The sequence below is a fragment of the Alligator sinensis genome, unplaced genomic scaffold, assembly GCF_000455745.1.
Source record: "Alligator sinensis unplaced genomic scaffold, ASM45574v1 scaffold957_1, whole genome shotgun sequence".
Taxonomy (NCBI): Eukaryota; Metazoa; Chordata; order Crocodylia; family Alligatoridae; genus Alligator; species Alligator sinensis.
In genome coordinates this window covers 1,211,859-1,227,182 of record NW_005842039.1, presented here as the reverse complement: position 1 = coordinate 1,227,182, position 15,324 = coordinate 1,211,859, and the positions used below count along the sequence as shown (strand labels likewise).

The 15,324-nt window shown below is 38.0% G+C and overlaps 1 protein-coding gene across 1 annotated transcript in view; it reads left to right on the top strand.

Annotated features, from left to right (window-relative positions):
• SYT10 (synaptotagmin 10) overlaps positions 1–15,324 on the top strand; it is a 61,080-nt gene that overhangs the window by 31,944 nt on the left and 13,812 nt on the right. The window contains exon 3 of the mRNA XM_006022511.1: positions 4,591–5,155. Coding sequence (XP_006022573.1) covers positions 4,591–5,155 — 565 coding nt within the window. The remainder of the gene's footprint in view (positions 1–4,590; positions 5,156–15,324) is intronic.

The window sequence follows — 15,324 nt, the reverse complement described above, 5'->3', positions numbered from 1 at the left end:
AGCAGGAGGGGTTTAGTGTCCCCCACCCTCCACCACCCTTGCACTTCAGGAAGACCTGTCTCCTAAATTGGGGTAGTCTTTTTTAATATGAAAAGTGTGGGCTTCAATCCCCTTAGGCAAAGGAGGGAACTGAACCTGAGTCTTTTTTGTCCTGCATAAATACTCCAATTATTAAAATATTGCATAAAAAGGAGGCACTGTCATCCCCATCTCCCCTCATCTGCCTGTATTTTACAAGAAAGCATCACCACTGCATTCTGTGTGGAACTGCTTCTGTCACTGTGTGCTACATCTGCTCTAAGAGCACTCATGAAACTCGGCCTGCTGGAGATTTGGGCAGAAAATGCCTAGTTTCTGGATCCTGGCCAGGCTGAGGCATGAAGTAGGCATTAAGAGTGTCTATACGCATGCTCCGATGTGTTCTAATTAAAACGTGTCGGAGCAGATTGGGTTAATCAAGTCTGCTCTTCATTCTAATTAGAACACCCTAGCATAGTCACAGCATCACATGTATTATTAAGCCCATGGATTTAAAAATGTCCGCTGTGGTGTTTAAGCTAAAGCTCATTGAATAAGCTTTAGTTAGACTATCCTGTGGCCATTTTTAAACATGCAGGGGCTCAATACGTGTGATGCTGTGGCGTTTTAATTAGAACGGCTCTCTGGGGATTAAAACCCCTTCCCTCCTCCCCCAGTCTCCAAGTACAGGCAGGCTTAGTTGCTCAGCCCCATGAAATGTGAGGCATTTCTGGGCCTGCATATAGGCAAAACTATAAACGTCTCAGAAACTTAAGGTGAAAGGCAAAGTGTTTCTTTCTAAACCCCAATTGAGTTGGGGCGGGGAAGGGGGATCAGGATTATAGTTTTGGACTTTGGGCCCTAAATTCTGATTAAATACTACTTTGGGCACCTAAGTCCATTTATTTGGATCTGGCCTTAAATGATTTGCTGAAGGTCATAGGGGAAGTCTGTTGTAGATCCAGAAATCAAACACTTATATCTTAAGTCCCAGATTTAATCACAATACCAATCTCCCTCTTTCATTTGTTTGGGGTGTTGCTCTTAACTGAGTAAACAGAAAGCACTTTCATATTATTTTCTTATAAGAATAATTACAAACCTTTATGACACTAAGACTACAAACAAATGTCACATTTGTCCCAGGATAAGCCAATTTATCCCAGAACAAAATGCAGTTGCTCACACTTCCATGTCTGTTGTCTCTAGATGAATCCTAAATGAGTTGACAGGATAAGAAGTACTAACAGTTTGTCCTGGGACACCACAAAGTGTGCCTCAACAGTTACCGCAGAATTGCATCATTGAATCAATGGCAAAAAGTGGCAGTCCATTCAGCTGCTCACTGAACCCTGATTAGAAGGGTAGTATGCGTACACTGCAATCCCAGGACATTTCTGGTCTGAGACAAAAAGAGGCACACTTTGTCCAGGAACAAATGCAACATCTGTTCCTAGCTAAAATACTTCTCTTCAGATCTGAAGAAACCATGTCTGTTATTTTAAGTCCTTTACTTAAACCCTGATTAAATATGTTATATTAGAGCTAGTTATTATTATTATTATTATTATTATTATTATTATTATATTGGAAACACAGTGAATCAGAGTGCATGGTTGTCTATCCTATTGTTATTGAGAGCCAAGGTAGAGCTGTGGCAGTAAGCATGCAACATCTCCAGAGCCTGATTGGCTGACATCTTTGTACTTTAGTATAACAGTCATCAAATCGTTTGTTAATGCAGAACAAAGGAACGTAAATGTGTTGCCATGACAGCAATGAAGCATCTTACTAATTAACAGAACAATTAGCTCTCTTGTTGAAATGTTATGACTCAGAACACTCACTAGGTCCCATATAATTAGGGCATTGGCTTAGTAGAGCAGACATGCTACTGGTTCCCACTGAGGGCAACCCTGCAGCTGCACTGTTTTATTCAGTAACACTCAGAAAGAATGACTAATTTCGCTGGAGCCTGCTATATACTATAAACTTTGAAATTTTAAGAGGAAACGGGTGACTGAATATCACATTTCTGAATTTTTTTAACAAGATTTTTTTTACAAGTTCTATTTCACATTGTTAACAAGAAGGGGGTAAAATCCATGGGACCCAGTTTGTTTGCTTTGGTTAATAAGCACTTGCACTGTTTCCCTCACATAGTCAGATTTTCTTCCTTGTGATGGGCATATTTGAGGCCATTATAGCCATTATATCTAAACTTTGGGAGCCTCCAGATTACAATTCTAGGTATGTAGTGTGGCTGCCATGTAGACATACCAATTGAAAGTATTTTAAAACTTTATTAGAGTTCAATTTATATGTCTTAAAAAATAAGATGTATGCTGCCAGTGATGTGCCTTCTTTATCTCAGCTTCAGATTAGAAATCTGGATTTCCTGTAACTACATCCAATCTAAACTATGGATGCTCTTTCTCTGGGTGTGTTATAAGGATATTGTTCCATGCACAAAACAGCACTAGAGTAGCTACAGAGAAAAACATTCTTGCCCATTATTATGCCTGCAGAATCCCTCCTCAGTGCAGTATGGCCTTGATAATTCTGAATAGTTTGGTGATCTGTGAATTTTGCAGCATAAATAAAAGTCGTATCCACACAATAGGGCATTATAGTTTCTCAATTAAATATTTTGTATAGCAAGGAGCTGAAATACCTCTTGATTTCAATCCACTGCCCTATTGGGTAACTGAACAAAAATGCAAGTCTGTATATGGTGTTAATAAGGAACTAATGGAAAAATAATAAGAGGAAGTTTGGACAGGTAATTTTTTTAAGACACATAAGTATAAACACTCACAGGAGTAAGCAATGAGTTTGTTATAATATAGCTTATAAAAGTGGTAAATCTTAGATGGCAAAAATATAACCTGGACATTTAGATCACTGTAGCCATGTCTACATGAGACGTTACTGTGCAGTAGCAATAAGCTACTGTGCACTAGCTCGTTGCTATTACGCAGTAGCGTTGGGGGGCACTAACCATGATGCAAAGCTACTGCGTAGTAGCTCATTGCTACTGCACAGTAGTGTCAGAAAAAAACCATGCGGGGATGCTACTGCATAGTAACACCAGTTACTGCACAGTTATTTAATATTTGGTTATGCTAATTTGACTAATTAACTCTGCATTAAAGCATCACTGTCTACATGTCAGCCCATATTCCATATTAGGGCACAGTAAATTAATTAACTCTGCCATAGGATAATACTGTCCAGGACAGTACTCTCCTATGGCAGAGTAATTTATGCAGCCACAACGCACATGTAGTTGGTGACAGCAGCTGGCTGGAGCATGAGGGTGCTACAGCATGGAGACTGCCTGCCACCTAGCCCTGCACTCTAGTACCCTCATGCCCCAGCCAGCCCTTCTGTCCCCTGACGCCACTACCCAGAGCCCAGGGCTGACTCCCCAGGCCTGTGCCAGCCTGGGGCTGCTCTGCCCTGGTTCTAACTGCTGGGTCCCAGGTGCACATGCAGATGTTGCGCCCAGGAGCAGCTGACCCCAGCACAAACTGCACAGAAGTTTATTTCTGTGTGTTAATTGCATGTGTAGATGCACCCACAGTGTTTTAACTCTCATCATTGTACTACAATAAAACACTTACATTGCTGATGCTGTACTTTTCTTGACAAAGTTCCCATTAATGTTATTTTAATCAAAAGGTATTACATGTTAAGAGCACTCTCTATATTTTTAATTATAGTAAAGTTCAAATTGTTTTATTTTATGTTAATAAAATACGTTATTTTGGTAGCATTACGTGAATGTTGACACAGACAAAAATGAGCAATGTCTAATAACACTTTAAAATTTAAAACAGCTAGAATTAATTGTTGAAAGCACTAGTGAAGAAATCAGCTGTGCTATCAGTCCAGTAGAGACTTAAAACATCTGAAGAACTGGGACCTATAATAGTAAAGTGCTGTGCTCAAAACCTGTAGGCATGTCAACTTACGGTCTTTCTAGATCTCAAAAACTTGAGCTTGGTAAATACTGGGATAGAGAACATCCAAGAGCGAGAGGAAGGGTTGATAGAGATTTTTAGGTAGTACTCTTTGCTGTCAAGTAACACTCTAATCACACTGCAGGGGTGATGCCAAAGTCACTGTCTATATGATCTGATGGAAAACTGACATCCTGGCCACTTGCGATTATTAAAGATGCCATGACACATTCTATGATAGAAGTGGTATTAATTGACAGTGGCCTTTTAGCCTCATTACATTAGCCTCATTTGAGTTGTTTCATGCTGACTACCAAAATGTCTACTGCAGTTTCTTCAAAATAAGGCATGTGGATTTGTGTATTGCAAAAAAAAAATGGGTTAAAGATTTAAATTTCAAAATTTTATTGTGTGCAGTTAATGATATTTTTATCTCAAGTCTGTTTTACTGCTTATGGGAAAAAAACCCAACCCCTAAGCTTTTTCAATGTAAACTTTGCAAAATGGTTGGGTACAATCCAGACATTTCATGGAGATAACCCAAGTTAATTCTGTGTGTGTATGTGTGTGTGCGTGTGTGTGTGCGTGTGTGTATATGTGTGTGCAGGCACAATTCTTTCAGGAGGCACTTGCCAAGGCAGATGCAAGTTTCCAGTGTTGATTTTAACATGGGGACCGATCCGATTTTGCAAAGGGGAGAGACAACGACCAGCATTGGGCGAATAAAACCAGAACTCTATAAACAGAAATCTGTTGATTCAGATGGCCAGAAAGAAGATGTGAAAACCTGTGGAAAGCTTAACTTTACTCTCCGGTATGATTATGAAAATGAACTTCTTGTTGTTACAATTATCAAAGCCTTAGATCTGCCTGCTAAAGACTTCACAGGAACATCAGACCCCTACGTTAAGATTTACCTTCTTCCAGATAGGAAAAAGAAGTTTCAGACACGGGTTCACAGAAAGACTTTAAATCCTGTCTTTGATGAAATCTTTCAGTTTCCTGTAGCCTATGATCAACTCAGCAACAGGAAACTGCATTTCAGTGTATATGATTTTGACAGATTTTCTAGACATGACATGATTGGGGAAGTTATTCTTGATAACCTTTTTGAAGTCTCTGATCTCTCCAGGGAAGCCACTGTATGGAAAGACATCCACTGTGCCACCACAGTAAGTAATATGTCCCAAAAGTGTTAAACTGATGATATTTTCATTTCTGCTTTATACTGTATGGAGAGTTTATATTGTTTATCATCGCATCCTGGGTAAAAACACTTGATAGCATTTTCCTTTTGAGCATGGAGGATAAGATGCGTATAAAGCTATGAAATTTAGTTAAAAAAAGGCCCTCTTCTTGGAACATACGAGGTATGCTTATGGCAAATGATACAAATGTAAATTAGGCTTATTAATTAAATCATACATCCAAAAGAGTCACTGTTTCACAACAATTTTTATTGTTTGCTAGGAATTTTCCTATTAGGTAAACACTTTGTCCTTTAAAGTATCCCTCTGCTTGAAAGCCAGGACCACTATGACTCTTTCATTTGTTGGACTCTACATGAAAGAAATGATGGAGGATAAGATATCCTGGTGCCTAAAATGGTCTCTAACAGCTGCCTTAGATTAGGGGACCTTATATGAAGCATCAGTTTATGCTTTGATAGTCCAGTAGGGGCTATAAACCCAACATTTGGGTTTAACCTCAGACCTTAGACATCCCTAAACATTGCAGTTGGTAACTGAAAAGGTATGGCAAGAGTCAGAGATTTCTACTCATGCCCTATTTCTTATGCCATTCCTGTATAGCATCTACTACTAGCCATGGTTAGAGACAGAGTAATGAGTTAAAAGGACCTATGCCATGTCTTATGATCTTTACAGCTAATGGTGACTACACACATTTGATATGAGTAGAGAGCAGTAAGACATGTGGAGAAAATTTGGAAACTGAGAGAACTGGATTATTGTTTCAAGTAAGAAAAAGCAGATTGTGGCCTGCATAAGTCACCAACAAACATTACCAAAAGGGTGATGTTCTGCTACAACTACAGCAGGCTCCCTGCCAGGTGTTTTCTTCCTAACCCAGAAAGTCAAATTAATCTTTCCCAGTCAGAATAAGACAGTTTTTAAAAAAAGAGTTTTGTCTGCTATGCCATTCATAAGGCAACTGGAGTATCTATATTACTCCAAGCCATATGTTATGTCCATGCTTTTCAGTATGAGCAGGTCTATTGTTAGTATCACAGACAATATTTATGTTGTCTGGGAGACTGGGTAAGAAGTGGGTGCAATATACTATCCCTTGTAGCATACCCCAAGTGAGAGGAACTCACCCTCTTACTAGGTCCATTCCTACTTAGTATTTTTCTCTTTCTTCTATTACACTGATCCCATTGCCTCACTTCTCCTAGTCAATGTTTCCCACTCTTTCTCTTTGCCCTCTTTTTGCCTTCCTTTTGTTTTAATCTAGTCTCTTTACTTTCTGGTTCTTCTCTCTTTCACTTCCTTCATCTTTGCCACTGATTGCCTCATTTGTGGCCCCTATGCCGTCATTTTTCACCATTTCCTATCTGCCCTATGTTTTGCCTCCTGGCCTGGGTGCACCACAGTCAGAGTCTGCTCATAGCCTTTGGTTCTTTTCACACTGCCTGGAGCCTCCTGTCCACTACAGCTATAACAGCTGATTGCACAGCTTAGTGTCTCAACTTCCTGTTGCTGCTGTACTTAGTTGGATACAGAGCAGTGCAAAAGCAAAGAACCACTATCAGAGGTACCTCTCATTCACATGCTTAAACAACTGACCTCAGTATCATGACTGTCCTGCCTGACATCAATCCTGATTACTATATTGCATAGACATATAAAGATGCATAAGTGATATTAACATTTCTCTTGACTGAATATGAAATTGTGTTGAATCATCTAATTAGTCCCTTTTTCATGTTGTTTTGCTTCAAGAAGCTCATTTTTAAGGTTATTCTGTTTTGTGATGATAATGCTTTCACCTTTCATTCAAGGATCTTACAGAGTTTTTCAAATGTTAATTAATTTTACAAGTTTAGGATGGATTGTTCTGTTGTTCCATCTTCTGCACATTAACCAGTAGAAGTAAAAATTAAAAATAAAAACAAACTCACTGAAATGCAATTTAATTGTTTTTCCTCCTAAACAAAACGAGCAGCTTGACTCAAAGTCTATTCAGGGAGCTAGGATATTAACCAGTTGTTGTGAGCTCCATTAGTTCTCTTTGAGGGTTGAGAGCTGAGTCACAAACCACAGGCCACAGTAACCATGTCACTTCCCTAATGTAGACAGGCAGCTATTTTTCTTCTTTCTCCCTCTAAAACCAATGAGAAAAATTAGCCTTCCTTCCCATTCTCAGGACAATAATATGTCTATCTTAAGTGATAGTCTGGGGTATTGACTGATACTATGGAAGGTAGGGCTAGCTTCTGGACACAGATGAGCAGTGTAAATGTAAGAGGTATACAGGCATATCTAAGTTGATCCAGACTAGAGGTTTTACCAAATATTTCCCTGGCCTGGCAAATCCATGAAACATGGCCTCTTGGAGACAGGAAGGATTGTCCTATGGTTCTGGTGTAAGTCTTGGACTTGTGAGAGCTGCATTCAAGTCCTTGTTTTGTCACAATTTCCAGTGTGACCTTGGGCAACTAACTTATTTCTGTTTCTGAAATCAGAATAAAAAGTCTCTCATTGGGTGGGGTTCTGTGAGGATAAATGCATTAAAGACTGTGCAGTAATCAGGTGCTATAGTAATGAGAGTCATATAAGTACATAATATAAGAAAATAATGTTACCTTGCTAATGTACTTCTATTAATACCGTGGTTAAATATCATACATGTAATGGTTCAGGCAGTTATTCAATATTTAAAAAAACCAAAAACAAATAGCTGTCCCTCAGCTGCCTCCTTCTGCTAGTAAAATCTAATACAGTAGGTCATTTGGAACCCATACTACTGCTGATTTTACAAGCAGATTATCGTAATTAGATAAAGCAGAGAAAATGCCTGACTATAGTACAGTATATGAATAAGTCCAATCTTTTTTCTACTTATCTTCCCTGGACTTTGTATTTCCGCTTGTTAATGTAGAACTAAGAAACGTGTATCATGTCATGGGCAAATGGGGTTTAAATGGTCTTTTATGGTATGTCCTTACAACAAATGGAGCACATTCTAGATATGCGAGCTAGTACTCAGTGAGCTCATATATCTATACAGTACAATGAAGATCTGTGCAGAAATACTAGCTCAGGTCCTAGAACAAGTAAAACTATGTTAATGGATCACTGCACTCGCCTGCAAGATCACCACACACTTCTGGAGCTCTGGTATCCCTACATCCTGCTGGATTGAGCCATGGACACATACACTTACACTCTGATTGGAATCACAACTGAGATACAATACTGACATCCCTGTAAGTTCCCAATTATCCTTCTTGCTTAAAAGATTACAGTTACTTTGGCACAGGCCCTAATCCAGTAACAAAACAATTTTAATATGCTTTGATTTCATTGAGACGTAGCAATTTTGTGCTCATCATTAACACTAAGCATTGCATAGCCTTAGTTTTGGGGGGTTATTAAGATTAAATTACTGTATAGCATTAAGTTTTGGAGTTTTGTTGTTGTTTTGCTGTTTTTAAATATTCAGTGGTACCTTAAATTTAAATGTTCACTTAACCTTTTACCATCGACTGATTTCTGCCTTCTATAATTCCTCAACTAGTCCAACACCATGTTCTCAACAGACTAGAATACCAACCAAATTATGCTACTGGGAGACATGCTAATACACATCTGGTTGAAAACTATTCCATTCTCAGCTGCTGTAGCTAATACAAATCTCTCCCAAACTGCAGGAAAAAATGCCCAATTACAGTGCTTAGTTTACTGTGATAATATCCTGTTTGGAGTTAATGAACCACTGTTTTGCAACTTCAAATCAAAAACTTGCCATTTAGGAAAACTGTCACGAGCTTTAGGCATTCAACAAATATAGCTTCAAGTACACTGTTGCACTTCTATGAATAACCTCTCTCCTGACTGAAATATTTTGTAAACTGTGACCCATAAACATATTAAAAATAAAGTAATGTTCAGCTATATATTATTTCATCAGGCTGTTGCAGGCCCTTTTAATCCTTGTATTATTACAGTGTTTTTCTAGTCACTTGAAATGTTTTACTGACAAATGATGATAGGCTATAATATGTCCTTTTAGTATATGCAGGTTAAAATGTGCTACCAGAAACTTGTTTGTGGAGGTTATTTTAGCTATTTTACATAGGTTATATTCAGGTTAGTTCTAATTATTTCATTTTTTTACAGTTCAGGAATGGTGAGACTGAGGAGCCAATCCTGCACAGAGTTACATAACGCTGAAGTAGTGGAGAACTGGGGAGTTATGTCCTAAGATCATGGGATAAAAAACAACTTAGATGCCTAAAAAAAAGGACTTAGCCATCTAAAGTCCATTCAAATCCAAAATGGTGATTCATAAACATTGTAATCATTGGCTGCCTAACCCTAACCCTGCCCCTGACCCTAAAAGACCTAATTCACCCTTTATTAGAAAATTTCCTAGCAACATGACCATGCCCAGTACAGCCCAAGCCCGAGTGGCTATGTATCAACGTCCAGCTAAGCGTTACTGAGATTCAAGAAGTAGGCAAAGTGGCCCCCAAGCACTCCGAGGGCCTCAGTTAGGTAGGCATATTCTGGATCCTTACAAAATGTGGTTGCAGCTGTTTTGCATTTACAACTGTGGCACTGCCTATCTTCTATATAATAATCCAGTGGTTAGAGCGCTTACCTAGAAAGTGAATGGGTTTAGAGCCTTTTAAGGGTTCCGAATCCATATTTTTCACTCAAGTGCCCTAGCCATCACGCTGTAGGTTAAACTGGTATTGAGGAGGCTGCTTTCTGATAGGGCTGGGATATTGTGTAGAAAGGAAAGCAAGATTTATGATGTCAGAAGGAAGCAAAAGGAAAACCAAGTCTGTTGTGTAGTAACTAAGTAGGCACACAGCTAAGACTGGGGAGACATGGGTTCTGGTCCCTGATATAGGGTTTATTTCTATATCTTATCCAATGATTTTCAGTATAAAATTCATGCACTGTTCTTGGAGAACAGGTAGAAGCAAAGCCTTACCCTTCTCAGCTGAATGCCCAAACCACTATGCTACCAATTTACGCTCCCTATTGCTTCATTTCCTTCTAGGCCTATGAATCTTGTATTCACTCCTGCCCAGTGACACAGCTAGATGCAAGTCCTGATGCCTCTAGAATTAGGCAGCTGTTGAGCAGGGATGGGGGTTAGATTGCAATGTTGAACTGAGGCACATAAAGCTTGCTGATGTCCTGTTTTAGGTGCCTAAGTCATTTTAAACAGAGGGGGAGAAGTTATGTTTTTTTTATATACTTCCCTCACCAGGTTCCCCCTGTTTTGGACTGCTTTGTATGTTTTCTCAAGTTTATCATCTCTGAACTATGGGTATGTATATTCTTGCAGCATGTCACTCAGGCCCAGAATGTCACTCATACTGTATTTAAGTTATAGTCCTAGGATTGGGCCAAAGGATTAATGCAAAAATGCAACATGTACAGAAGGGTGACCCTCTCCTTGAGTTCTGGAGTCCTCCAGGAAGTTGCCTACATTTCTCCCATCGTCAAATATCCATGTTCTGTTTTGGAGGTGCATAAGGGTAAGAATTATCCCTAACTAATATGAGAAGATTACCTACGTGTGCAGAAGTTTTTGACAGTAAATGGCCCATTCATTTAGGAAGTAAACTTGTAAAAAGATCCAGTGGCTGAAATCTGAAGCTAGAAAGTTGTACAGTAGCAATAAAGTGAAATGTTAACAGTGAGAGGTAGTTAGCAAATGAATGCAGTAGATTCTTATTCAATCAGAGTGTTACCAAGGCTGGATGCCTCGCTAAAAGATAAGCTGTAGTTCAACCGGGAATTTTTGTTTTGGTGCTGGAATTACTAGGTGAAACTCTATGATGTATATTATGAGAATGATCAGACTAGATGATCTCTATTCTCTTGTCTAGCCTTAACATTTATAAATCTATTAATTACTGCAGTTCAATTGAGTGTCCTTTGCTTATGATATTAAGTTGCAACCATTTTGCGAAGTGCAGGATTGGCTTCCACATGCTCATTTTTATTCTTATACTTTCCAACTGTTGCTATTCATTTTTTGTTGTTTGTATTTTGTTCCGTTATTTTTCATTTCATATTGTTTCCTTGTTCTGTGGTCTGAAAATATTGTACAATAAACAGCATGTATCTACTGTAAGTGCTAAAGCAGTTTAATTTTTAATGTAAATTGATAATTATTAACACATTGTAATATTTCTTGTGGAAAAGAAAAGTCTTAGATATCTGAATGTAGAGTCTTAATCTCCCAAAAATTTGCTTATATATCATTGGGAAAGTAAGTCCTCAATAAATAATCCATCAATTTCTTCTGTCGGTTTGATTGATTTAAGTAAAGATAAACTAAGATGCAACCTTGAAATACCTTTGAAATATGGCCAAGTACACTATACTGTTTTATTATTCTAAAATATATTTTCTGGTACAAATTAATGAAATCAGAGATAAGTGAATAATACATAATGAATAGTGTATTCAGTAAAACTAGCCTCTTTTTGTTTGCAAACTGCCTGTTGTCAGCTCAAAAAGAATCATAGGTGAATTGCTCAAAAAAATTTAGGAATTTTCAAAAAGAATCCTTTTTCTGATGGATTGATGATAAGAAATTGATTGCAACCATTCAATATTTAAGATTTAAACTGTGTTGATGTGTTCCGTTTGGACAAATGGGACACATGTTGTTTCCGATTAGGTTCATATTAAATTTTAAAAGTAATAAAGAACCAAACATTTATTAATGCTCCATTAATATCGTGTGTTATTCACTTGAAGTTGGCCTATAACCTCAAACATTTCTGCCAGTAAAACCACTGCCCAAAGTGTTAATGGAAAGTGATCATGTGTTGCTGTGACAAGGACTTACATCTCTGTGTCACATGCTCCCCATAGGAAACTGAAGATAGTAATAATGCAAAAGATGCATCCTTATAAACACAGTATTTAGAACAATGTGAGACTGTTGTTTGCCAACAACACTGAAGATAATACTTTGCTGATTAGTGCAAAGTATTACTGAGTCGAGTGAGTGTTTAGCTGCTAATTTATTTTTTTTTAAAGATAATCAGATTTAGCGTTCTCTTGACCCAGCTCAGTCACACACTAGAGCAGGAAGCAGACACTGAAAATCCTTCTAGAAACTGTCTTCATCATTATGAACAGAGAATGGACATACGAATGCTGCTTGGACCACATGCTTATACTTATATAAACCTAAGACCAAACAGCACTCATATTTATCAGATTCCAGAGGCCATAATGGACATCTGCTGTTGTTTCCTGAGAATCTTAGTCAGTGCCGCCACCTCTTTTAATTGGATGTCAGTCCAATCTGCCAATAATATGTTATTGATGCTCATCTCAAAATACACCAAACAACACGATCATTCCCAACTTTGGATGTTGCTTTCATGGACAAAAATCAGTTTCCTCAACTTCAACTTGAGTAAGACAGAAGTCAGGAAAGAAGTTCTGGGAGGAGAGAAGTGCTTGAGGAAATGACAGATTTTGGCAATTAATTTTGGGGCCAACTGTAATACTTACTATATCTTGGATACTAAAATAGCTGCATTACTAAGACAAGTCTAAGTAGCAGCTAACTAGGAGATGACGCCATGTTTGTTTAGGATTGGATGCAGCCAGAGTGATGTATGCTTTGCAATTTGACCAAAAAAGCCTTTAAAACAACACACAAAGCATGTAACAGAACACTTTGCCTGTAAGTGCAGATATAGCTATCATGTTTGTTATAGAGATATAGTCTTTTAACACCGGGGATTTCTAGGAGTTGAAGTCTTCAAGGTACATGATGGAAAAAGGTCAGTTGGCTAGGTATCACATGACTTCCTACTGGAAGGATCAGTCTTGAGATAAACAGAGGGTCAGTCTTGAGATGATAAGGCTTGAGTAGGATGTTCAGGGTAGTTCTTTCATGAGGGACTAACCAGAAAGGATTATACAGGGGAAAGAATGGTGCCTCTTCTACCCCTTTGCTTGCTGAAGGCTGGGGTGGATTCTGTTCATTGTTGACTGTTCTGTGTTGTTGTGATTATGCTATGTAATTTTCTAAACCAAGTTTTAGGAAGGTTACCTGAACTGCATTAGAACTAGCCCTTAGCATCAACTGGCATTTAGTTGGTTTATCTGGCCATTGGTTTATAATGCAGCTCTTTCCACAATTGCTGACAAGCTCCCAGAGATAACTGCTAATAACAATTAATTACTGCATTAAAAACATGGAAAATATGGTTATATTAAGTGGACTAGATGCCTGTTTGCATCTAAGTAAGGTAGTGATACTAGTGATGGCTAGATACATTTGACAAATGAGGCAATGCTGTTTTGATTTTCCCAACAAAACTGGAGATGCCCTCAGTGCAATTGTGTTTGACTCTTGGATGCCAGTTTCCTCTCCTTTTAAGGTCTACCTAACCCTACCATGATCTTTATCTGTCAATATACTTGCTTTATTTTATCCCCAGTTAGATATTTGAGTGCATACTCATTCTCTCTATTAAAAATCATTAAAGCATTCTGGTGGAAAATCAGAACATCCAAATGTTTCAAAAAACAGAAAAGATTTTTTCTTTTCCTATAATGTTAGGCTATCTATGGACCTTATTCCCAGTATTATATTGAATTAATAGAACAATCCCAGAGGTAGGTAATATGTTAGGAAATGTGGCAGTTCAGAGACCTAAATAATTTTGGTTTTCAAAGCAGTAGTTTGCTGTCAGTTGATTGTGACTGCTAGAATATATTGACTGAGGAAGAAGAATAGAATACATGTGTTTCTAATAACTGTTTATCCTTCTGAAAAATGGCCTGTTATTTAACAAAAACCTTAATTTACATTCATTTGGAAATTGAACCAATATGTGGTGATAATGACGATGTACAATATGGCTTATTAGAAATCTAGATATAGACATGGAGAACACAGCACACAAGTATTGTCAGCATTAGGTTTTTTTTCTTTTCATCTACAACCTATTCTTTAACACATCATTTAAATTATATTTAATAAGTTCTGTAAAGTAACTAAATAGAAATTAAATAAAAGCCTAAATGATTAATTCACTTGCTTTTAATTTTAATAATGTGAAGGTAATTCATTTAATTCTTAACAGTGTTTCAAGGAGATCTACACTATTACGACAGAATATTATGTTTTAATAGTAGCAATTAATGAGAAGTAAGCCCATAAAAGGGCCTAAAATTCTGAGCCCTGGTAACATCTAAATAGCCATGGGAACAATAGGTAGAGATACAACTCTGAGAGTTAGAGAAAGCTAAAATGCAAGTACGTCATCTGACTATGAAGATAGAATGCAGTTACTGTCGGAAAAAGAATTATGTAAAAATAATACCATCTCACTTCACATGCCTACTTCCTGTTTGTTTTTCACCCCATTTGCATTATAAAACCTGCAAAGCTATTGGCACATGAGCTGCAGTGTATCCTAGTTCTCATGTCATCAAGCAGATTACTAAACAAGTTCTAATTGCAGTCTGTTGTCCTTGAGGCATAAAACTTAAATTTAGCTACAGCTTCATTTTACCCCATTTGAGTTAGGATTACTGATGATGGCATCAGAGAAGGAGCAAACACTGCTTGATCCCTAATTCTATTTGGAGGGATTTCAACTTTAAAACTGACTTTTTGATTGTGTATTGAGCATCTTTCTATGGAAACCATTGAGAACAAATGGAAAAAATCCACAAGTTTGTATTTGAAGGGGAAAGAATGAAGGTTTATCCAACAACCACAATCGTAAGGGCCAGATATACTGATTACCTGCCTTATGAGTGAGAAGAGGGTGAGGGGCTTCTGCAGAACTGCTGCTACGCTTCCCATGCAAGTGAGTTGAGGGTGGGGAGTGGTCGGGGTAAGGCTCCATCCTCCAGAAAACTGGCCTTTCAAGTGATTTCCTTAGCCTCTGGGTCAAGACCTGAAGGCTCTGTCATGAGATGCAGTGAGCACACACAACCCCCACTGAATTTGCATGATCAGCATCACTCAGATTTGGTCCCTCAGTATGGGTGAGAATTTAATATTGGATAGTCCATAACCTCTAATTATATAACAGAATTAATAAAAGTACCCAATACCTTTCCCTGAATTCTGTTGTTCCTATTTTTGT